Source organism: Lagenorhynchus albirostris, chromosome 7 (assembly GCF_949774975.1).
Source record: "Lagenorhynchus albirostris chromosome 7, mLagAlb1.1, whole genome shotgun sequence".
NCBI classification, from domain to species: Eukaryota; Metazoa; Chordata; class Mammalia; order Artiodactyla; family Delphinidae; genus Lagenorhynchus; species Lagenorhynchus albirostris.
This window is the reverse complement of record NC_083101.1, coordinates 86,613,426-86,637,525: the sequence shown is the minus strand read 5'-3', so window position 1 is coordinate 86,637,525 and position 24,100 is coordinate 86,613,426. Positions and strand designations below refer to the sequence as shown.

General features: G+C 46.5%; 1 protein-coding gene across 2 annotated transcripts in view; it reads left to right on the top strand.

Moving 5' to 3' along the window:
- Positions 1–856: 856 nt before the first annotated feature.
- Positions 857–24,100, top strand: part of PTCH1 (patched 1) — a 58,335-nt gene continuing 35,091 nt past the window's right edge. For both annotated transcript variants that reach the window (XM_060155376.1, XM_060155377.1), the window contains exons 1-6: positions 857–1,054; positions 2,770–2,962; positions 20,310–20,499; positions 22,134–22,203; positions 22,306–22,397; positions 23,763–23,961. In XM_060155376.1, the coding sequence (XP_060011359.1) occupies positions 857–1,054; positions 2,770–2,962; positions 20,310–20,499; positions 22,134–22,203; positions 22,306–22,397; positions 23,763–23,961 (942 nt within the window). The remainder of the gene's footprint in view (positions 1,055–2,769; positions 2,963–20,309; positions 20,500–22,133; positions 22,204–22,305; positions 22,398–23,762; positions 23,962–24,100) is intronic.

Sequence of the window (24,100 nt, the reverse complement as noted above, 5' to 3'; positions counted from 1 at the left end):
CTGCGGCCGCTGCCCGCTGCACACACACAGAGCGGAGTCCCCAGGTCCCGGGAGCGAGAGAGGCGCGCTGCACTGGGGCAGAATGGTCCAGCGGGACAGCGAGGAGCACAAGAAAGCAGAGTCCGGGACCAAGCAGCTACCGAGAACCCAGCAGCCAGAGCCCAAGCAGCCCGAGCAGTCCGAGCAGCAGCTTCAGGAGCCGCCACCGCCAGCAGCAGCTGCCGCAGGAGCAGCGGCGGCGGCGGCGGCTGCCCCGGCCCGGCAGCGCTGAGACCCACCGGGCGCCCACGGACCCCGCGGCGGCGGCTCTGCGCTTACCTTCCGCGGCCGCTCGGGCGACCCGTGAGACGCCGAGAGAGTCAGCGAGGCCGGCGGGAGCGGCGGGGATTTGCTGGCGCTTTCTGCAGTGAAGGGGTCGCGGCGCGGGGCGGGGGACGGGTAGGGGGAGTTGGGGACAGCGAGGAGCGCCGCGCGAGCGCCCGAAGGACAGGCTGGCTCCACGCGCCGGCTCTCGCTCTCCGGAGAACTGGATGTGGGCAGCGGCAGCCGCAGAGACCTCGGGACCCCCGCGCAATGTGGCAATGGAAGGCGCAGGGTCTGACTCCCCGGCAGCGGCCGCGGCCGCAGCGGCAGCAGCGCCCGCAGTGTGAGCAGCAGCAGCGGCGGCGGCAGCAGCAGCAGCAGCAGCAGCAGGTCTGTCAACCGGAGCCCCAGCCCGAACAGCCGGCGGCCAGCAGCGTCCTCGCAAGCCGAGCGCCCAGGCGAGCCAGGAGCCCGCAGCGGCGGCAGGAGCGCGCCGGGCCGCCCGGGAAGCCTCGGTTCCCGCGGCGGCGGCGGCGGCGGCGGCGGCGGCAACATGGCCTCGGCTGGTAACGCTGCCGAGCCCCAGGACCGCGGCGGCGGCGGCAGCTGCAGCGGGACCCCGGGCCGGCCGGCCGGTGGCGGGAGGCGCAGAAGGACCGGGGGGCTGCGCCGCAACGCCGCGCCGGACTGGGACTATCTGCACCGGCCCAGCTACTGCGACGCCGCCTTCGCTCTGGAGCAGATTTCCAAGGTGCATTTCAGACTCTCTCCTCTCCTCCCACTCTCTCTTCCCTCCTCTTCCTCTTTGGGATCGTCCCCGCCACACACACACACACACACACACACACACACACACACACACACACACACACACACACACACACACACACACACACACACACACACACACACACACACACACACACACACACACACACACACACAGACACACACCCCTTTCCAGGAAAAAAAACCAGACAAGTGGGGATTGAAAAATTCAAACCCTCCCTCCGGTCCTGGGAGGAAAGGGCTGTCTGAAGTCCGCAGGGGGTGGGGGGTGGAGGGTGTGTGTGTGTGTGTGTGTGTGTGTGTGTGTGTGTGCACGCGCCCTCCCCGGCGTGCCTTTTCCGGAGCACTGGAAAGAGGTCCACAGTGGACCACCTCCAGGGCCGCCGCAGCGCGGCACTGCCCTGTGCCCCCTGCTCCTGAACCCCCTACTCCCGCGCCCCTGCCCCTATTTGCAGCCTAAACCCCTGTAATACTGCCACATTTCTTAACCTCTTGGAGGGGGAGGCGGAGTGGAGCGAGGCGGGGGGAGAGGGAGCCGAAATAAAGGTGGTTTCCTTTTTTGGCAGCCGGTTTTGCTTTTGTTGAGCATGAAATCTCTGCTCCCTTAAAAATTATCCTCGCAAGAGGGTATCTCCCCTCTTCTTTTCCAGTTTTTGAGCCACTTCTTCTCAGAGCCTGTGGGGAAAGGGAAAGTTGTAAACAAATTGCCACCTTAAATCCGCGGTGCGGGTCTGCCGAGCGGCCGGGTTCATTGTGTTTACGAGGTTCGCTGAAATGTGTGGAATCCGGGGAAGGCGAGCACCCAGACAGGGGCCGGCCGGGGCCGCGGCCAGCGCCGGGGAAACGCCACCGCCGGGAGCAGCCAGCGCCCAGCCAGGACCCCCGCCTGCGTCGGCCCAGGCTCTTCCCCTGTGCATTCTGCTGCTTTTCACGTTTAACCAGAAGGGAAGGGAGAGGAGGGAAAGATCCATGTGGCTGCCCTCTTCCGATCACAAATATTGTCGTAAGTTGCAGATGGCTGCCCCACTTCCTAATTCAGCTCACACGGCGTCTCCCAACGCTATGGAAATACGTCGCGAGTGAGCTCCGGCGCCCACGCTCACCACGTGTATCCCAATTTACTACCACGTCGGGCGGGGGATCAGGATGCGGGAGCCCGCCAAACGTTGTTCCCAAAGTGCTCTCGTCCCCCAGCCTCTGTCCTCGCCGGAGCACCCCGAGAAGGGTGAAGGCTGGGGCAGGACTTGCAGGGAAGGGCGCCGTGGTTTGCTGGTTCATAAACATTGGGCTCCATCGCGGGGTTTACGCAGACCCTCCCTTCCCAGGTTGGTGTGAATATTGCCTGTGTTGAATGGTGTCTCTCCTCTTTGCCTCGGCTTCCCCTTGTTCTTGCAGCCCCTCCTCCCAGACCTCCAAGTCACACTCGGGGATGCTACGAAGGCCGCGCGGGGGGGCGCCCCTGCTGTGACCAAGGTGCAGCTGCCACGCTGCAGCCTGACTTTGATTTAAGACCAGGCCCCCCCACGCCGCTCGTGTTTCCTTGGGCCGACCTGGGGTCCAGCCCAAAGGGCACCTCTCACGGCTGTCGCGGGATGCCGGGCGGGTGCGCGGAAGCTGGCGTGGGCGCGCGGGCCGCGACTCCCCGGCGCTCACTCCTCCTTTCTGCTTCATCCTCAGGGGAAAGCTACTGGCCGGAAAGCGCCGCTGTGGCTGAGAGCGAAGTTTCAGAGACTCCTATTTAAACTGGGTTGTTACATTCAAAAAAACTGCGGCAAGTTCTTGGTTGTAGGCCTCCTCATATTTGGGGCCTTCGCTGTGGGATTAAAGGCAGCTAATCTCGAGACCAACGTGGAGGAGCTGTGGGTGGAAGGTAAGAGATCCAGCGCCCGCCGCAGCGCCCTCTCGTCCCCCACCCCGGGCCCCCTGCCCTTCCTTCCAATTGATGAAGATATTTGCCAGCATACACCTAGATCCCTTCTGTGAAGAGCGAAAACCCCCTGCCCGCAACAGGGGGAATTGTTTATTGTTTGGGCGCCTGGCCGGGAGCCAGGCCCGCCCGACAAAGGCCGCGCTGTAATCTACTCGGGGCGCTGCGCTTTGCGAGGTGTTGTGGGAGAGAGTGGCGAGGGCGGGCCGGCGGGGGCGCGGGGGCCCCTCCGCGGGACAGACCACTCCGCAAGGCCGGGGGGGCCCCCAGGTCCCGCCGCCACCGCCGCTCGCTTCCGTCGCGCGCCGAGACGCGGCCAGAGGAAGGCCTCTCGACTCCGGGCTGTACTCCTCGGTTTCCTTCCCTCCCCCACCCCCACCCACCGCGTCCAAAGAGAAAGGAGGGCGGGGGGGGGTGCAGAGAGAGGCCACCCCTCCGGCTGGAGGGAGTGTGCGCGCCCCCGGCGGCCGCGACCGCCGTGCGGAGGGCGGGGGGCGGGCACAGCGCGGGCCTGCGGAGGCGGCGGCGTGTGTGGTCCTGTTTTTGGACAGCTTTCAACTCTTGGGGAAAAAAACATTTGTCTCAAGGTACAAAAAAAGGGGGGGGGGTGGGGGGAAAGGAGTTGGAAAAAAAGCAGTAAAGCACAGACTAGAACGCTTGTTTGCAAAGTAGATTAATGTTTCCTCGCGGGTGGGGGCTTTTAAAATGGAATTATGCTGGGGGAAGGCTGCGTTTTAGAGGCTGAAAGAATAAATGTGTTTTAAGAAAGCGGGTTTGGAGGGAGGGGCCGCAGGAGCTCTCCTAGGGGTTATGCCAGTCTTTTATCCACATTCCTCAATTTGGGGGTTCTTGAACCCTTTTTTAAGTGGTTGTAAATTTAAAATAGATCACACCTCCCACCCCTGGCACCCCAGACGGAAACATTTTACATTTTTTTTTTCTGGTGACTCTCTTGATTCAGGGGTTTTGTTTTAGGAGCGGTTGTTTTTATTTTCTGTTCGTTGTTTTTTTATTGTTTTTGGAAAGTAACAGAGTTGCTGTTTGGAAACATTTTAACCCCTAAACACTGCTTAGGGAATCTCTTACGATGAGCTGGGAAGGGAAGGATTGCCGTAATTATGTAGATATATCACACCAGAATATCTGAGGCATTCCTAGTGAAAGCTATCTAAGACAGAATTTGGAAGCCTAAGAGTTGCATGCATAATTGCATAATTGATCCCTCTCAATGCTGCTGGAGAACTAACCTTGGAGAATATTTTGTTAATCTTGCCTTGTTTGTGAAGATTCAGCTTTCAGTGTTTTGCAAGAATATGGTGGTGTCTTCCGTTGAGTAGTGACAAAATAATAGTTTAAATAATTAAGACCAGAAAACATTCTTGCCTTAAGAAGCTTGGTAATTAATACAAGTGTTCTTTGGATTGAATCCATGGGGTAATTTACCTCAACTCAGCACCTCATTGTCATTGATAGATAACGAAGGGTTTTAATAAGCACCTGTGATGTCCTAGCTGCAAGTTTACTGAGCATCTATAATGGCCCTAGCACTGTCCAGGCACTGTAAGTGACACTAAAGATGTGAGGCACTCCAAGCGCACAAATTCATGCACTTCAAACTACTAGAGTTGAATGTCAGACTTGCACTAAATTTGAGCTCACAATTGCAGTAAGCCATGAAAGTTAAATGGAAAAAGGAAGAAGCTTCCATGGAAGTGGTGAGGCAAATTGGAGCGACCTACAGAGTGGAGGAGGGAGGGAGTTGTAGGCAAGAGCTCAGGAAGGGGGTCAAGCAAAGGCCCAAGCTTGAGTGGACAGCCGGCAGTGGGAGATCCCCAGTGTGGCAGGGATAGGGTGCAGTGGCTCCATTGGGCCCTGGGCAGCAGGTTGGGCCCTGGAGCACAGGACTGCAGTTTGGAAACAATGTGATTGACTAGACTGTGGGGAGCTACCACAGGTTCTAAGACAGAGCAGGTGATGAGCAAAGGGGGCTCCCAGCTCTCTCCAAATGTTCACTTTCTGCTACTTGGGCCAACAGATTTGTTGGGTGTCATGATGATGACAAAAGACTGTATCTTGTTGTTTTGAGCAAGACTTTTCAGTAGATTGTTAATAAGTTTAAAGAGAACGAATGTAAAAAAAAAGAGAGCTAATGTAACTTATTTATGTAACATTTTATAAATATTTCTAGAATTAACTATGTTTTTGCATTACACAACTCACGTCAAGTCCCGGGAGGAGAAACCTGCTTATTAGCTTTCTCACTTGGGCTCTAGCTTAGTGACTGAGTGTTGGGGAGTGACACACCTGAGATAAGACTCATTTTGCCTACTTTGGGCCTCTGAGCTATTTTCCTTCCCGTTCTGTTTTGCCAGTTTCAGTGTGGCACACTGGTTCTTTGGCCAAGTATTATTTACTCAATACTATCACTTATTGAGCAGCTACCCTTACCATTTATTATATATTATGACATGCCTTACCACTCAGTAAAGTAGCTATCTATTATTATTTTTATTTTTATAACGTGATAACCTATGTAGCATTTTTACCTTGTAAGTGAATTATTGTCCCATTTTACAAATGAGAAACTATGGATCCTCTATGTCTCCATGTCCACTTTGCCTATTAGTGGCTTAAGTAAACCTGGTCTCCTGTTGCCCCGACCTTGATTTCTCATTCATTCATTCATTAATTGCATGCTAGGTTCTTCCCCTGTAGAAGAAGCGACAGTTTCATAAATGCAAGTGAACCCAACCAGGGAGGCCACCATACCATTTTATAATTTTAATTTAAATTCAGAGTAGAGGTAACAATGAGGAAGTCTTGTTCCTGACAGAGTGAGCTTAGTGTTCTTGTTAACAGCAAGTAGTGGAAGCATTTACTTTTCAGAGTAAGAATGCTCTGCTATCCTAGACTTTAGTAGAGTAGAATGAGAAGCAATGTGGAATTTAGGTTCATTGTGTACTTTAACGTCAGATAAATTCTTCATCGCTATCAGCAAAGAAGTCTGTTAGATGGTCTTTTCTTAACAGAGACTGCAGATGTTCTGGACATAAACACGTGTGGTTGCTACACTAAATAAACCAAATGCATAGAGGTTGGATATTTCCTTAGTTAAAAAGCAACAGAAGAAAGGAAAGCATAAGAGATTTTAAGGGGAGAGAATGCTGAGGGACAGTTTGGAAAATGTTATTTCTCCTGTGGGTAAAAAATTGACATACATATACACAAACACAAAGGCAACTGTGTACATCTATACCCAGATACATTCAGAGGACTTCCACCCACCGGACACACAGACAAGTGGCAGGATGGCAGGGGCACCTTCCAGGACAGCCCTGAGGGAGGGTGACTGAGTCAGGACCAGGGCTGGAGAGGTGAGGGTGGTGGGGCATTCCAGGCCAAAGGAACAGCCTGGGCAAAGGCACAGAGGACAGGGGTGTGGCCTCTGGGAGAACTCCCAGTGCTTGCCTTTGGTTGGGGCATCAGGTTTGATGTGGAAAGCCTTGAGGCTTGGAACGTCCAGATGCATAGCAGGAAGGTCTCTGATGTGTGCAGGGTGTTTGGCTGAGGGGGCTGCCAGCTCTTCCTTTTAGCCGTTCTTTGCCTGCCTCAAGATTTACACTGGTGTATTTGGCCTCCAGCGCCCTCCCTGGTACCAGAGTGCTTCTCATCCTTTTGGGCATAGAAGGGAAATGCCTTCTTTTTAACCTTGCCCATTTCTCTGTTGGCTTTTCATTTTTGCTTAGCACTTTTATGCTTCTGCCTCACTGAATATCTACCCCCCACTCCAGCCCTCTCTCAGACACAAGTTTATTGTCATGATTCTCCAGTGACAGAATGTTCATTTATCTTTTTGAGCTTTTTGGTTTTATTCTCAAAGCTTGCCCAGCCCCCAGCCTCCTTTACTGCAAAAACTAACAGCCTTGAAATGAATCCATATTGCCTTGTGTTTGGTTATTAACATCTCTGGAGGCCAGTATCAAGAGAGGACACAAATTGTGACTGATTGTTTTTTTAAGGGAAATGGTAAGTTTTGTTAAAAAATGCTTGCTTGATGTTTCTAAGTGCTCTCGAGTTTGTAGCTAGAGTTTGTAGTTGCTAACATAAGCCTTCGGTGTTCTTGGCTCCAAGTCAGGCAGTTAGAGGAGATAATTGAGCTTCACCATCCTTTTCAGTTTAGAGCAAGGTTTCTCACTATTGACATTTTGGGCTGGATAATTCTCTGTTGTGGGAGCTGTCCTGTGCATTGTAGGATGTTTAGTAGCATCCCTGGATTCTACCCACTAGATGCCAGTAGCACTCTCCCAGTTGTGACAGCATGTTCTAGTCGTTGTCAAATGTATGGGGGGGGCAGTGCAAAATTGCCCCAGTTGAGAACCACTGGTTTAGATAATAGATTTCAATTGGAAGCCCCATGCTGTGCAGATGGAAGGCTTTTATTATGACAGAGTTGTGGCTGCTGAAGCATTGCTATAAATGCAAAAGTTTTATTTTCAAGATGCCCCTCCCTCCCCATCCCGGTATTTACTGACCCAGGTAACTAACTTTTTTCATGCAAATAATTTAAATTTTTGATGATTCTTAGAATTACATTACATAGCAAATAAAAACATCATGAAGTTGAGAGAGAGTGGGTGGGGGTAGGCATAGAAGAAAGGAGAAGTGTTATATTCGAATAATTTTTATTCCTTTTCCTTCAGGTAACTTAATTTTGCAGATAGACTTCGGTGCATTTCAAACACAGTAGGCTGAAGGTTTTTAGCATGAACGTGACTTTGTAAAAAGCGATAAAAGACACCACTGGACTTTGTTCATACTGCAGTAACGGCTCCTTTCCGAAGCCCACGTAGGACATTGGCTCTTTGGTGGTCTAGTTCTCCAGATGTTCCTGTCACACACCGCTTTTCCCCAGGTGCTTGCTCTTATGCAGCAGAACCAAAGAGACAGCAAGGGACTGAGGCATGTCACTCAGACAGGTGGTGCGTGGGCCCTGCTCTTACTGCCCTTTCCAAGGTTATCACCCAGTTTCTGCTTTCTGGGGCTGTCAGTTTGGGGTTTTGGGCATGTCACAAGGGACAAAAAGAATGAAATACAGAAGCTCCTTGCTGCTCCTTGGTTGCCTAGGCACTTTTTAAAGTCAAGAATATGCTTTTTAGATAGTTATTGATTAGATTCTGATAGTGGGCACATACATACAGGTGGAAGCAATTGTGGCATATCTTTCATATCTGGAGAAAAATGATAAAAAAAATTAATGCCCAACAATAATTGCTTTAAAAATAACAAGTAGCCTCAGATGCCTTCTTCCCAGGGTAGTTGACCCTGTGAATCATCATATCTCTTTGCTGCCTGCCGACAAGTTTAGAAGTCGGGTTGGGTGAGGGGGTGTTTCAGATACACGGAACGCTGCTTGGAGGCTCCAGAAGATGACAGTTTCCAGATGTATGAACCGCTGGATCGGTTTGTTTGCATTATGCGCCACAGCTGATGGCGAGATTAACGCAGGCTGGACAAGCTATGGGAGATTTGTCTGGTTTCCACAATGCCATGTTTATATTTCATTGGGATTTCTCCTTCAAAGTTGACCTCCCTGTGACCCCTGGAGCTCTGTCCACTCCGGCTGAGCTGTAACTTGTCTGCCCTCCTCCTCTTACTGGGGGGGGGTCACAATTATGATGCAGTGGAAGGGGCCATTGATATGGCTCCCCCCCTCACACACACTTTGTCCATGCCAGCAATCTGCCCAGATTTAGCCCCTGAGGAGCAGTCTATTCAACTGGTTGAGAGGAGGGGGATGTTTTATTTAAAAAAAAATTTTTTTTGGCTTTAAAAACAAGTATGGAAATATTTTAAATTATTTGAAAGGAGACCAGATTTAATAGAAGCCACTTTGCAGAAATACAGTATTTTAACTTAGCACTGTTTTTCTATTAGTATAATACTGTTATCTCCTTTGCTGCTCACCTGTTCCCAGAACCTTTTCTCCATTCTCCTTCCCTCCTCCCTCACCTATATCCCTTTGCTCATCTCCCCTCCTCTCTTCTCTCCCTCTGCCTCCCACCCTTCCTTCTACCCACCTATTCATAAACTGCCCAAATCATTTCCTCGCAGTGGATCTCTGGATTTACTAGTGTGAAATCTGAAATGGTAGTAAATCTGGTTAATCACAAACTGACAGGGAGAAATTAGTAAATGTATTATTTCAAATCAGCTGTAGGAGATTCTAGATGCAGAGCTGCCATTTGCATCCTTGGGGTTCGTAGGTTGGTGAGGGTTTGTTTCAAGACCATACTCTTTGATGGGGTCTTATCAGCAGATGTGCTTCCCCTATTGAAGAGTCATGGCATTTTAATGAGCTTTTGACGTAACTTTAGAATCCATTGACATGTGGACTGTGAAACAAGTCTCGGTCCCCTGTGCTTAATGTACCATATGAAATGTGGAAGAATTGGGCCCCATAGCATTTCTGAGATAGTAAGTGAAACGTGCACCGTGACATTCCAGCCCAGGTGTTTCACCTTCAGGCTTTCCCTGGGTGAAACCCACATCAAAACCAAAGGGAACATGGAGCTTAGATCGAGATGGAAGAGGACAGGTTTCCACATCCAAATTTTGGCAGATGCCACAGTATTAGATGGTCCATCCACATGAGAAATGTCAGTTGACGTCCCAGAAAGCAGACAGCTTTGCTCATGAAGGCGTTTCTGGCAGTCCAGGAGGAAGGACGCTCCTTGGGATTTTCTCAGTGGAAACCTCCCTTGACTACAGAGACATCATCAGGGCCACCAAAATATAAACACTTTTTTTACTCTTTGCTTCCAAACTCTGAATTTAGGTGCTTTATGGTAATACTTCTTAGATTTTTTTTTCCCTCTTAAACTGGATTTAGGATTGTTGTTTCCTTTACACTGCAATATCTCAGTTTTTCTACATGTATCTTTAAGTTTGACAGAAGAAATAAGCCTTTCAAATCATTAGAATGCTGCCATTGAGAAACTGCTTGACCATTGTGGAGATTTGGGGAGTCGTATGTACAGAAATATGCATCCTGTCCTCAGTTCCTTCAGGACTGTGACCATTTTGTTGTATTGGGGGTTTAGAGCATAGTTGGAAAAACAGCTGTCATGTGTTAAGGAAACTATTGTTGGTGGGCAGTCAGGTACCTGCTAATGAGTGACAAGTGTGTTGTTGGAGAGGTTTATAATGTGGCGGCAGGGCCTTATTACCAATCCAGAAACCCAGGTGTGAGTTGGCCCAAATAATCCACACTGCCTGTGGGTCCCAAAACTGGCTATGAAGGCAAGGCTAGTGAGAAGCAAGCCTCCATACCGCGGCACAAGCTTTATTTATTAGAGTTAAAATAAATGAAAAACAGTAGACGTCCCCAATTCATCAACCAGGATCGTCTTCAGTTATTGATGAAACATGTAGGAAAGTAAGCAAAAGGAACTGGAAGTGGGCTTTGTTAAGTACATATGCACGATTTTTTCCCCTTAAATCATTGCTTAAGGGCTTCTGGCCCCTAGCTCAGGAATCCTGCCCAAAAATGCCAGATGTATTACACAGTCAAGTACTGCAATGTAAACACTGCTCTGTGCCATGAGGCAGGGTGGTCCATCTTCTGTTTAAGAAGAGCAGGAGATTGAGAGGGAATGAGAGGGGTAAGCCCTCTGCATTGAGCACAGTGGTGATTGTGTCATTTGTATTTTTGGCTGCATAGTCAAGATTTGAAACTACAAAAACCCAGTTGAATTAATACTTTGTACGGGCAAGGAAAAGCAACTTGAATTGGGATGCCAAAGAGAGCAAGATGTGGCTTGGATAATGTTGCTTCATTGGGTCAGATAAGTTTATCAAATGTAGAACAGAATGGTGGGGTGAGCTGCTAGGAAGAAAGCTGTTGTCTTCAGAGCGGCATCTTCAAGTTACTATGAGCATCACCCTTTTTATCAGCTGTGAGTTAAATTGAAAGCTGAGTGAAGCAAGGCAAGGAGAGGCCAGCTTCTTTCACAGCCCCTTCCTGCTGGGTCGGTCCACCTTCTGTGTGTAAACCTGAGATTTATCACAGAGCTGCTCTGGTGTTTTGCAGCATTGGGGGGAGGGTAACCCAAGTTACCCTGCAAAATGAATGGCCTTCCAGTTTGCTTCCAGTTTCTAAATTTAAATAAAGAATCTAATGATGATCATTTAGAGGTGAGAAAGTAACTAAGCACTTTGGGCCATCCCTCCAGTAGAATGTGTCTTATGTGCTGTGGAAATTGGAATGCCTAGACATATCTGTACACGCAAGTAATCAAATACTAAGCAGTCCTTACGATGACTAGATTCAGGGTTTTTAAAAATTAATAGGGAAGTATTTTGTGAGTTAGGAGGAAATGGGGTTTCAGTTTGGACTTGGGGAATTGTTAAAACAACCTGTAATAATATTATCTTGATTTTAGAAATCCATTCTATAGAATGATCTGAGAAAATTGCTTTAAGAAACATTGATGATAAAAACAGGAATTTTGAGGTTAAGGAAAATGTAGACTTTTTTACTCTCTCTCCCTCCCTCCCTCCCTCCATCCCTCCCCAACCACTTTTTTTCTTATTTTGAATTCTCCCATCTTTCCCACCCCTATTCCCTTGATTTCTTTTGCTCCTTTAGTGGAGAAGCCAGAAAACTTCACAAAATAGATGTAAATATCACACAGTGTCTTTTTAAGTAGAAGCTTTCTAAAAGATAAAGTAATGAAATAATTTTCCGAGACTACCTAAGACATCATTCCTTTCCTCTTACCTGATTTTTTCCCCATGAGGTTCATACAGTGTTGTAATAAGTTAAAAAACGATACCATCATTTTTGTCACACATGATCCAGCAAAAAACTGCACATGTTTAATACCTTGCTTAATTGCAAACAAAGCTTGCAATTTGAGAGAATTGGGATTAGGGCTAAATATCTATTAACTGCTCTTTCTAGAGATTTGGGGAATAGGATGACCCTTTTTTTTTCTTTTTTTTTTTTTTAAATAGGCTACAGTTTCACATGGCTCCCAAAAGAAATCTCTCTCCCTTTTTGTTTCCCACACCAATTGATTTATCATTTTGCTTGCAAGCAGATCCAGAATGTTAGGGCAAGAACACACTCACTTTTTTCTCGTAACTTTTTTGTTGCGGACCGAAACCAGTTGACTTGAATAAATTTTTCTGAGGCCTGAATGTAGCCAGCAACGTGGAAAAATCTTGCCATTCAGGGCCGTCTGAATGTACATTTCAGCCACACAGTAAGCTGCATTGGTAGGCACTGGACTGCTAAATACAACCATTTTTCGCAGCAGCGAGTTAGACAGGTGATTAGCATAATTAGCACCGAGCAGCTATACATATGGTAATGCTGAGTGTGTAAATGCCAGCTGCGGTGTAAAATTTATGTCAGGGGTCGGCAGGGCTGTGCGAAAGTATTGTGTTCCAGCTGCAGGTCAGGGCCGCCAAAGCTTACCTCCTTTTCTCTTGTTGGTGAATACGCCAAACAGAAGAGAAAGACAGAAATATAACAGATACGGCTTTGATGGGACAGCCCGATTCTGTGCAAGAGGGACTATTCTATAAAACACACACACACACACACACACACACACTCACACACACTTGCAGAAATCCCATTACTTTCTCTACAAATTGTGTTTACTTCATGCAGGGTCCACATGAGTGGCGGCCAGGATGGGAGGTTGGGGTAGGTGAATGGGCCAAATGATTTCCTGGGAGGAAAACTTTCAGTTAGTGAATTTTTAAAAGGAGTTAAGAGTTGTGCCTCTGGTTTTCTCCTCATCCTCTTGTTCCCCCTGCCCCCCTCCCATCCCCTCCACTGTTCCTGTCCATATTGTTTTCCTTCTAATTAAACAGGGGAATCCCCCTTAGGTGAGCTAGTGCAAGCATCTTTAGAAGAATGAGAATTGACCATTGTGGAGGTGTTAGTTCGCCTTGAACATAATAAGGTTCCAACAGTTTGACTCTCTTCCCAAACTGCTTGACTGGCTTTAGCAAAGGGCTAGAATAGAAGTTCCCTTGTGTCTTATGGCAGCTATGCTTACCATCCCACCTACCGCCACTCTCAGACCCATGAAATTCTTTATGGGTAAGAAAAGAATCCTGTAGGTTTCTTGATTAAAAGGGAGACAGTCTTCAGTCGTTCATGTCCTTCGAAATGCATGATGGGGGAATTTATTGCTATGAGGAGTTCATGCATTTTTGCTCTGGAAGCATTTTTTCTGCCACCCTCCCCCCACCCCCACTTTTCTTCGGTTGGTGACTCTAGGAGTGGTGGTGGTGACAGAACATAGTTCACACCATGCTGACCTAGTGACAAAACTTCCTCACAGCACCAGGGGGTCCTTATGCATCAGCCCCTAATCCAGCTAATCCTGATGGCCACACAATCATGAAAGTGGCCCCAAGTGACCAGTGACATGCGTCTCTCCACACAGATGCAGAGGGAAGGGTCGGTGCAGGAGATAAATCGGGCCAGCGTGGAGTTCCGCAGGGGCCAGGGAGCCTGTATGCGAAGGTGGGGACTCACGTTGTCTCCCCGCTCCCCAGGCCACTCAAGCAGGAGGCCAGTGAAAAGAGGCCCAGGCTGGATCATGGCAAGAAGACTGTTCAGAGCAGAGAGGTGATATCCGCCCCACAGAAGCTGGGAGAAGGGAACCGGGGTTGATGTCATCCAACAGCCTGACTACTAGATAGAGAGCCCACAGCCCTTGCAAGCGTTTGGTTTTGTTGTTGTCGTTCAGTTGCTTTGTGTCCTTATGAAGACATGAGGAGGCCTTCACTAAGAACTTAGAACTTGATAACAGCATGCTGTCTTTGGTCCCTGGGTTCTACTTCCTGGTCCAGCATTGCCTCCGAGCAAGCATGCTGCTCTGTCGGACCCTCCTGGGCTTGCTCAGCTCCTGCTGAAGGACAGGTCTGGGGTTTGCAGCTGCCTGCCTGTAGCACTTGAGCAATTGGGTGCAATCACGGTAGGACCTGGGACAGTTCACAGCCGGGCAAGTATGCAGTTAGGGATAGAGCCGAGCTCTACGCTGCCACATTCTGCTGGAAGCCAGCAACATCCTTCTGCAGGCTTGACTTCACTCAGCCTGTCATAGGTGGGGTTGACCCCAGCCCTGATTTGCCACAGCAGCAAGTGACCAGTGAAGAATGGGCCTCCTGACAGATGCAGTGTCATGTTGGGAGCTGGTGGCCCTGTGAGAAATACCGGGTCGGGGGAGCTGTGGCAGGCAGCAGGTCCAGTGTGGGCAGGGTGCTGGGCTGACCTGATCGTGTCCGACAGGGCGAGCTGGCGGCTTCAGGGAACGCCGTTCAGAGGAAGCAGCCCGGGTGGGAACAGATGGTACCGCAAACAGCTGGTGCGGGGGCTAGTAGCAGGCACATGCTCAGAGCCGCTACTGCCACTGCGCTTGGCCCTCCTCCCCCCTCACAGTCCCTGGGGAGGCGTCGCAGTGTGTCTGTCCTGCTCTTGTTTTTGCTGTCTTCATCGCGCTGGGTTCACTTCATGAAGACAGACTCTCTTTGGGCTATATGATTCTAGCATTTTCCCATGGCAACGCCCAAGGGCACAATCCCACCAGGAGAAAAACAGCCCAGAAGCTTAAGCAGCAGTTGGCTAGTCATGAATAAAAGAGATGGGTGGAAGAGTGACTAAAACTCACAGCCCAGGAGTTCTCAGCCAATTGCCCAAATTACTGAATCTTCATTTTTTTCAGTTTAGAAAATGAGCTGGTGCTAATAATTTTACAGTTACACCCTTTTAGAGATTTGCACTTTTTCATGCTCACAATAACTAATCACAAGATTGAAAGAAGGACCTGAAGCAACTAAAGGGGGGGAAAATCTGTCTAGAGGCTGTTAGATAATTCATGGGATTAATCAAATGCAAATGCCCCACTTGCATATACACAGACCCCATTTTCCTAATTGGACTCTGAGTGGGTACTTTTCAGGCTGAAAGGGTCATTTGTTTTGACTGATTGACTTTTGAGGCTTTGGGGAGAATTAATATCTTATACAGATGACTGCCTGTTCCCAAGGCTCTGTATTGAGGCTGTTCATTCATTTATTCATCCGACACACTGAGTGTGCACCGAGGTGAGTGGGCAGCGGACAGTGCCTCCCTGAAAGGACTTGGAATTTATTGTGAAAAACACTTTGGTTGGTCCTTCAGAACATCTTTATGTGAATCACAATAAGCTTTTGCCAAAAGCTTTTTGCATGAATGCCACAGATGTTTATTAAGCTCTGTGTGAAAGGCCGTGCTGAGGAACAATCCAGCAGAACATCATGGGGACCGTCTGGTGTCTACCATGGATTGGAATGCCATTGGCCTGGGGGTACGGACCCCTGAGCGGAATGGTTTCCTACCTATGTTGGCCCCTCTTCACCTTGGAAAACTATACTTGGTTTGATTTGCAGAGGAAAGGATCAGCAGAAGTGATGCTTTTTACCCTGCCTCTTTCAAAGAATTGGTTTAAGCCTCCGATTCCTGGAAAACAACATGGCAGAATTTGTAGGTAAAGAGGCTTAGGGCTGCTTGTTCCCTGTGTGCCCTCATTCTCTCTGCCCCCTCTAAGACAGGCACCTCTGAGGACCAGAGGCAAACGGGGCCTGTCTGCGACTGCCCATGGGGCCCTATGGGAAAAAAACCTGTCTTTTCAGTGGTGGTGAACAATCTGAGAGGCAACATTGTTGTCCTTTAAATAAAGATACCAGTTATTTGTCCTGTGCAATACTTTTGTGCATTCTGAAAACTCTTATCTGTGAGCTTACTTAGTCCGGTATGTGTCATTTGGCGCTCCTGAACTCATAATCTCAGCTGGTGCACGGAAGCCCTGAGGCTTGCAGGACAGTTGGGCTCAGAGTTAAAGGTTGATTCCACCTCGTATCAGCTGGTAACCTTGGGCAAGTCACCCAAACTCTGCAGCTCTGTTTCCTGCTCTGTAAAATAAGGGCGATGATGCATGCCCTGCAATAAACGAATGAATGGATGCCTACTTGGCACCTGGTTAAGGGTTTGGGAAATTTCATATAATTGTCAGTGCTCACACCATCCTATGAGGTTAGTGGTATCATTTTTATTCCGCTTTACACAGAAGGTTACTGAGACTCAACTGTATCCCAAATTTCAGTGCCTCGGGTGGCAAGACTGGGGCTCAGAACCCAGGTCTTCTGATATCTGTTCCCATTGCCTGTCCATTCCACCTTGCCCCATCTTGACTGGGGAGTAGCAGTAAGCAAAATGTTTAAAAATAAGTAAATAATGAGTGTGAAGGGCTTTGCAAGTGGAAAGCACCACACACATGTAAACGTTTATTTTGTGTCCAGGATCCTAAGTAACAGTTTTCCTGAGTGTTGTTCAAAAAGCTTGGTGGTTAATTTTGTTGTTACAGTTGTTCGGTTTGGAAGAAGGAAAAAAATATCAGAGGACTTCAGAATATGATAGAGATGCATAATATTTTTGCATTGAGTTTGTTTTTAATTCAGATACCTGTCAAGTAGCTTTCGTATTTTTCTCTTTTTGTCACATGGGGGTCTTTAATTATACGTGTTTACTGCAGAAGCATTAAGAAATAGAGATAAACCCCAAAAAGTAAAGTGAGTAAATATTATTCATAAACCACTGCACAGTAATAACCACTGTTCACATGGCTGTATACCTACATCTATATCACAAATGCTGGACCTTACAGGTCATTCCGCTCAGTAGTCAAAAATGACTACGCGGTATTTCATAAATATGAGATTACTTTTCAATTAAAAAAGGACTTTGACCTTGATAATGGTAAAGAGAAGGGAGCAAACCATTTCCCCCAAACCACACCTGTAATTTCAGTACTTGAAAGGGCTTCCTGAGACCATAGCTTCACACTCCTGCGTGGTAAGGAAGACGGCAAGATAAGGAAAGCTCGGGGCCTGTCACTCAGCTGTGATGTAGGATAGGCATTTGCTAGAGTCGCAAAAGTCAGTGAATCTGTAAAACTGCCCTGTCCAGAAGGACTTCTGTTCCTGGTAGCTTGTTCTAGAGTGACTTGGGTGAATACTGATGTAAGAGCGTATGAATGCTGTGCAGTTTATGACACAGGTCCACCTGAGAAGGAGCCAAGTCTACCAGTGCAACCAAGTGAATGACACGATTATGGTCTCACCCAGCTCCAGCCACTCTTGCCTTCTTTCTCTCCCTGTTGCAAGCCAAACCTGAGGACTTTGTGGTTGCTAGTTCCTCTGGCCAGAATGCTGTTTCCCCAGGTCTTCAGGGTCAACATAAGTATCTCTTCCTCTTAGGTCTTCCCTGGCAACTCCATTTGAAGTGGCCTTTCCCCTGCCCCACCACCCAGTAACTCACATGGCACCGCCACCTTGATTTCCTCCATAGCACTTGTCATGCCATGAAACTACCACATTGGTTTGTTTGTGTACTGCCTGTTTGCTTCACTGGCCAGCGAGCCTCTTGGAGCTGTCTAATCTACCACACACCCCAATACACAGCACCTAGCATGAACCCCACAAATGCTTGCTGGCTGAATGAGTCATGTTACAACTATTTATCAGAGAAAGTGGATATCAGCTAAACTTTTTAAAAAGTTACTGAATAGTTTTGCAGAAACATTCATATTTGTTTATAAAAGATGAAGTGTTAAGTAAAATATGGTCATGTAATATGGAAAAGTAAATCTAATTTAACAGTACTCAAAAGTAGGATACAGCATAGCTGGTTGTGGAAACTAGAATTCAGGATCCTTCAACTCTAGTTGCTAGATCTACGAATGATAATAGTCTTGTCTTCGTTGAAACTGGTTGTTTCAACGTACCCCTTTATTAAAATATAGGTGTTTATTTAAATATACATCTTAAAAACTCTAAAAAGGTGACATTATGGAATCCCTGAGGTACATTTTATATCTTGTAGGAAATAGAATCATTTCTGAAACCCCCTGAGGTAAATGAATCGAACCATTATGAGATTGGTCTAGAAGAGTTTAGTTAGTTCTTAGCAGCATGAACCTTGCATTTGGTTTTTATTTCTGTGTGCACTTCTCTCCTGGGTCATCGCCTTATTGGTTATAGTTGTAGGCAGCCGTTCTGCTGGGCAGGCAGGGGCCGGGGGGCAGTGGGCCGCGGGGAGGTCTATGGTCCTGCTTTGGTGGTGGTTGTTTCTACCTCATGGTCTGAATTCACCTGGCGTTCCGACTTTGTAAGCAGCATGATAAGTCACGTGCTATGCCAGTGCTTAAGGAGGCAGGTACAGATGACTGATAGGCACGGGGCATTGATGTCTGATAGCCACGGGGCATTGATGTCTGATAGCCAGAAAAAAGGAGGAGTTGAGCTTTTCTTCAAAAAGGCTATTTGGAGCTCCTTGGTGTGCAGCTCTGTAGCTTTTCAGGAGTGACCTCTGGACTAATAATTGGCTTTTTTTGGGAGGGGGACCTCAAACAGCTTTTCTATCTCTAGAGAATGTGGATTGAGTGTAATTCAGTTCACTAATTGGTTGACATAATACATAGTGATTCCTGCCAGAAGGAGCCAGACCCTGCCTGCAGGCAGCTTTTATGTAGCATCCTGAGAAGGCCTATGGCCTTATGTAAATGCCGGCTCTGCTGCAAGTTGTTTCCTATTTTTTCCTATGGTCTTTAACTTCAAACTGATTACTGGGGCCTCAGCAGTTCCCTGGGCTATCTGCCAAAGTTTTCCGCAGCATCTAAATAGTTTTTATAGCCAATGATCATTTCCCTCTCTCTCCTCCTACACCTCCCTCCCCCTCCCCCTCCCCTCCCTCTTCCTCTTGTCTCTCCAACACACCACAGTATGTTCAACCTCACCTCACAGAGTTCCACGGTGGCCTTGGCCATCTGCGTGAACCTGCACAGATGACTCTGCCAGTCTGCGAATCTGGACTAGTTTTCCTAATGAGGGCATTATTTGCTTTTTAGCTTGCTCCCTTGTTTATAAAATATGCCAAGAGAACTAAACAACCCGCTGTTCCCAGTACTTATTTACTTGCTCAAACCAAATGTTTATGTCCTTGAATACTAAACTTGAAGAAAAAGGATTTCTCCTCGTGGGAAAGCTAAGATGATCCCTGAGGGTTCTTTCTAAAAGATAGAACTGAAGGCCTGCTTTTCAGTAAACATTCAGCTTACAGTGCCTTTTGGAACTGGAGTGTGTAGGGGTGAGGGTGCTCGAGGATTCTCTTCTGTTAGCTGTCCCTGCGGGCCTTCCCTCAAAGTCCTTACCGTTCGCCGTGTTGAATCAAAGCAGCCTCACCAGAGCTTCGTTTCACAGCTCCCATCAGGGCCCTGTTGAGAAGTAAAACTCCTTTCCCTCCATATGTCCCAGACAGTGCAGCATCCTGAGCTTGGCGCGTTCTAAAACCCTAATTGAAATACAGCTTAGAGCCCGAGGAAGAAGACCAAAAAAGCAGGTTTTAGTAACAACATTACTCGTGCTTTGTTGTGCTGGCTTCTCTCACGCCCAGCTTCGGCCGCCTGCTGGAGAAGCTGGGGCAGGGGTTCCGAATCACCAGGGGAGCTTCCAGAACACAGGCAGCCCGCCCCCAGGTGACTCAGAACCTGGCACCTGTGCTTTCTGGATGCTGACCAGGTGAATCTGAGAGAGCAGGTTCCAGGGCCTCCCAAGACAGCCATGGCTGATACATTTGGTTCTTCTCAAGTGGGATTTCCCCTTGTGCATCTGACATAAATCACATTATTTATCTTCTCCTGGCAAGTTTTGTGCTAAATACACATTTGCCACCTTTCCTTGTTTCTTTTTCCAACAAGAAGAAACATTTCCTTGTTACCTTTGCCAGATTATTTAGGAGAAGAGTGTAAATTGAAGCCATTTATCTTGAAATGTGCTGCAGGGGCACATTGTTTATACAAGTGAAAGAAATTGTAACAGGGGTATTTGGTCTGGTCTGCAAGGAAAAGTGTCTCAAGTTTTCCTTCCCCCTCCCCCTTTATACATATGGTGTGTTAGTTAGAAGGTGCACAAAGCACGCATGCATTAGGTTTGCGTGTGTGACAGGCAGGACCATTGTTAATAGGTTTTAGTGAGTATTTTTTATATGTTTGTTATTGGTAGAGTTAACATCGCCAGTCATAATAAAGTGAATGTTACCCCTTAGACATCAGCCATACATTTCTGTGACCAGAGTTCATTTATCGTGTACCCTGCTCCTGTTAGTGAGGTAATAGAATGTGAATTTGTGGGGATTTTGCTGTTCTAATTGAAACCTGTACGTGTTTACCAGTTGGTGGGCGAGTAAGTCGTGAATTAAATTACACTCGCCAGAAGATTGGAGAAGAGGCTATGTTTAATCCTCAACTCATGATTCAGACCCCCAAGGAAGACGGTGCTAATGTCCTGACCACGGAGGCACTCCGACAGCACCTGGACTCGGCGCTCCAGGCCAGCCGGGTCCATGTATATATGTATAACAGGTAAGGTGGTGGGGAGAGGCTGCTGGTTTAGACCCCTTTGTTTTAGCAAATAAAGTTGCCCTGGAAATACAGCGGAAGTGTTAGTTCAAACAGTTTTCTCGTGAAATGATTTTTAAAATCTTGATTTGTCTCTAAAGTTTAGTAACATATGAACTACATTACTTTATAATGTATTTTCAGTGAGTATCTTGGCACTGTACCCAAATGAGTATGGTCCTTCAAGCAGCCATTTGGATGGCTGTCCACCGTTCTGAAGATGTTTCACTGCTTAACCTGTTTTTGGAACAGTTACATTTTGAATCGCCTTTAGTCACCTCACAAAGAATAAAAAAGAAAAAGAAGTTACTTCTCATTACTTTATTCATTACAGATGTTAGTGGTTGGTATGTGTCACCAAAAAATAGGGGGTTGAGCTGAGCCACTGTGGTGAATTCCTGGGGACAGGTAGGCAGAGTAAGGTGGGTTCACACACCTTTACCAAATACTACCCTTTAGCTTTGTAGCTAATTTAGCAATGCTGTGGATGTAGTAAAAGCATAGGAGGAGTTCTGGAATGAAACCACCACAGCCTAAGTTAGAGAGAGGAAAGACAATACAGAGAAGCATGTACAAAGCCAAACACAGGCAGTCCCTCCTACAGGTGCTCCAGTGTCAAGAAGGAGAGCCGACCAGCATTGCTCTGGGGTTCAAGAGAAAGGGGTCACTTTCAACAGCACTGATCAAAGAAAGCTTAGCAAAAAGGTGGCATTTCAGCAGGGCACTGAGGGATGGATGGGAAGGTTCCACAAGGAAGAGGGCGAAGTCCAGAACGTTCTTTTTGGGCGACTAATAAAAGAAAAAGTAGACCAATGAAACAGAGCAGTCTAGAAGGAGTTTTATATTTTTTCTTTTCCTGGAGTTCCCATCCCCACCTTTTCCTAATTTTCTCTTTTTTCAAATTAGACTCATTTCCCTAATACACTTGGGAAGGCCTGGGCTTATACAGCACTCTTCTAGGGATAACAAAATGCTATAATAATAGATGATGGATAGGATAGGTAATTGTTGATCAGTATATTTGATATAATTTCTGTAGGACAAGAATAGAAGAATGTAAAGTGGGAAACCAATCTACCTGGTAATGTTCTTTATAGCATTTGTGGTTAAGAGCAGGAAAGTTCATTTTGAACACTCTCTGTTAATAAGGACATAATTTACCAGTAAAAAAAAAAGTAATATTTTCCCGCCTCAATATATGTTAATACATTATAAACCTTACTAATTTAGTCCCCACCTATTTTGAATTTGTGATAATTCAACTCTGAATTATCTGCCCTGAAGTTGTTTAATGTATGTGGAAAAGCAGATTAATGGTGTAAACAAGATTATTGGGAGAACACTTAAGAAAACAAGACTTTTCAAGTACTTTGGGTAGCATTCATTTACATAAACACCCCACATGTTAATTACAGTTGAGTATTATCTATTCATTAAAGCAAGCTTGTTGAATCCATTTGGCAAAGCTCTGCTCATTTTGACAGATACTGAAAAGTGATCAAAATTGCAGTTCTCTCTGTATGTTCTATAGTTCTGATTTTGCACACATTTCCTTTATTACTATAAGAAACTTTTGTCTCTGCTTTTTATTTTAATAGGCAATGGAAATTGGAACATTTGTGTTATAAATCTGGAGAACTTATCACAGAAACAGGTTACATGGATCAGGTATATTTTCTTTCTGTTTGCAAAAAAATTCTCAAAAATTCTCAAATAGCCCAGTGGTATACATTAGCCTAATGCGTGGCCTATACTTTTCAACTTTGACAGATAATAGAATATCTTTACCCTTGTTTAATTATCACACCTTTGGACTGCTTCTGGGAAGGGGCGAAGTTACAGTCTGGGACAGCATACCTACTGTAAGTGTGTGATCTTGTTTTCTGATGTCTGTGATTTCTAAACTCTAGAATGTTTCTGATGTTACCTTATCATTGTTTATTCTGTTTCAGTTTTGGACAAGAAATAAAAACATTGAAATTCCATGTGCATGTTTCGAGTGAATAGTTGGGGGAGAGGGCACTTCGGCAGAATGTTTCTCCTCTTTTCAAAAAAAGTTCTGTAGGCATCATTAAATTTCATTCACTTTTACCAGCCCATTTATATGCAAATAAAATGCAAATTATTTCAGAGTATGTGTGATTTTTAACTCTTTAAAATATTTGCAGTTTTGTACACCGAGCACTTAACGTGGGTTTAGCTTATTTTTTAAGGAGAGAATTTATTAGTGGGTACATGTCGAAGTTCAAGATCTTCCTGTTAAGTGAAATGCTGACCTTTCTTTGGATCACATTAATGGCATTTAAGAGGGAAATCCACTATCTTTGAAGGTCATGGTAGGGGATGCTTCACAGTTTAGCAGTTGAATATTATGTACACGGCATCATTTAAGGAATAATTGTTAATCAGTGTAGACATTTTCAGTTAATTATGCAAGAGTTAGTGCTTGGGTTATTGTTTCTCTCCTAGCTTGCGCATATCTGCAAAAGCAATTTGCAGTGGCCATACCCTGACCTTCAGTGTACAGTTTTAGGTGGGAAATAAGGGGTTTTGTGTTTTCTGGTTGGGAGATTCTGAATAATGACTTCAGCCTGGTTAAGCAGCTACAGTGTGGTTTGAACCACATAACAGGCAGCCAAAAGCCTTTCTGGTCTGTCAGCAGCACAAATTCAAAAGTGAGTGTGGGGGGAAGTGGCCTTGATGGCGGTGATGGCAGAGGCAGCAGGGGGCTCGTGGGGCTGACTGCCAGGCTGTCAGAGAGAGCTCATAAGTATGGGATTATTAAAGGTAATGGAGATCAAATATTTTGATTGATGACATTTACAAAGCATTTATTAGGCTGACAAGTGCTAATTTGACATTGTGATTTCCTCTGCGCCCCCCACCCCTTAATTTTGGGTCTCAGTCTTATGCTTAGAAGCACCCATTTGGCTAATTTGGGTGTTAGGTATTAAATATGCTATATCAGCAAGTTAAGATTCTTTGGTACCTTTGTTAATTTATAAGCTCTCTGTTCGCCATGTTCATTCATGAATTATTTTCCTGACTTAGGTTTGCATATAGGTATACTGGAAAGGAGCATTTGGGTTTTGTGCCAAGGTCCCAGAATTACAGTTGTTTCCCCAAAAAGCATCCTACAATCCAGATGCAGTAGATTCAGTCTTGTTATTTTACTAAGGACTCGGAAGCCTCTCTTTCATTGTCTTGCCTCCTAATTTCTTTCACAGAGGTAAGCCTCCTTTGCAGTGGACAAACTTTGACCCTTTGGAATTCCTAGAAGAGTTAAAGAAAATAAACTATCAAGTGGACAGCTGGGAGGAAATGCTGAATAAGGCTGAAGTTGGTCATGGTTACATGGACCGGCCCTGCCTCAATCCGGCTGATCCGGACTGCCCTGCCACAGCCCCCAACAAAAATGCAACCAAAGTAAGTACAGCCATTGATTGCTCCTCAGGCGGGGAAGGGAGAGAAACTTGCCATGTGCCCCCATTTTTAGTTCTATTATTTTTATTTTTAAGATTGCATTCTCAATGACTTTTTTGGTCTATGGAACTAAGTTTGTTTA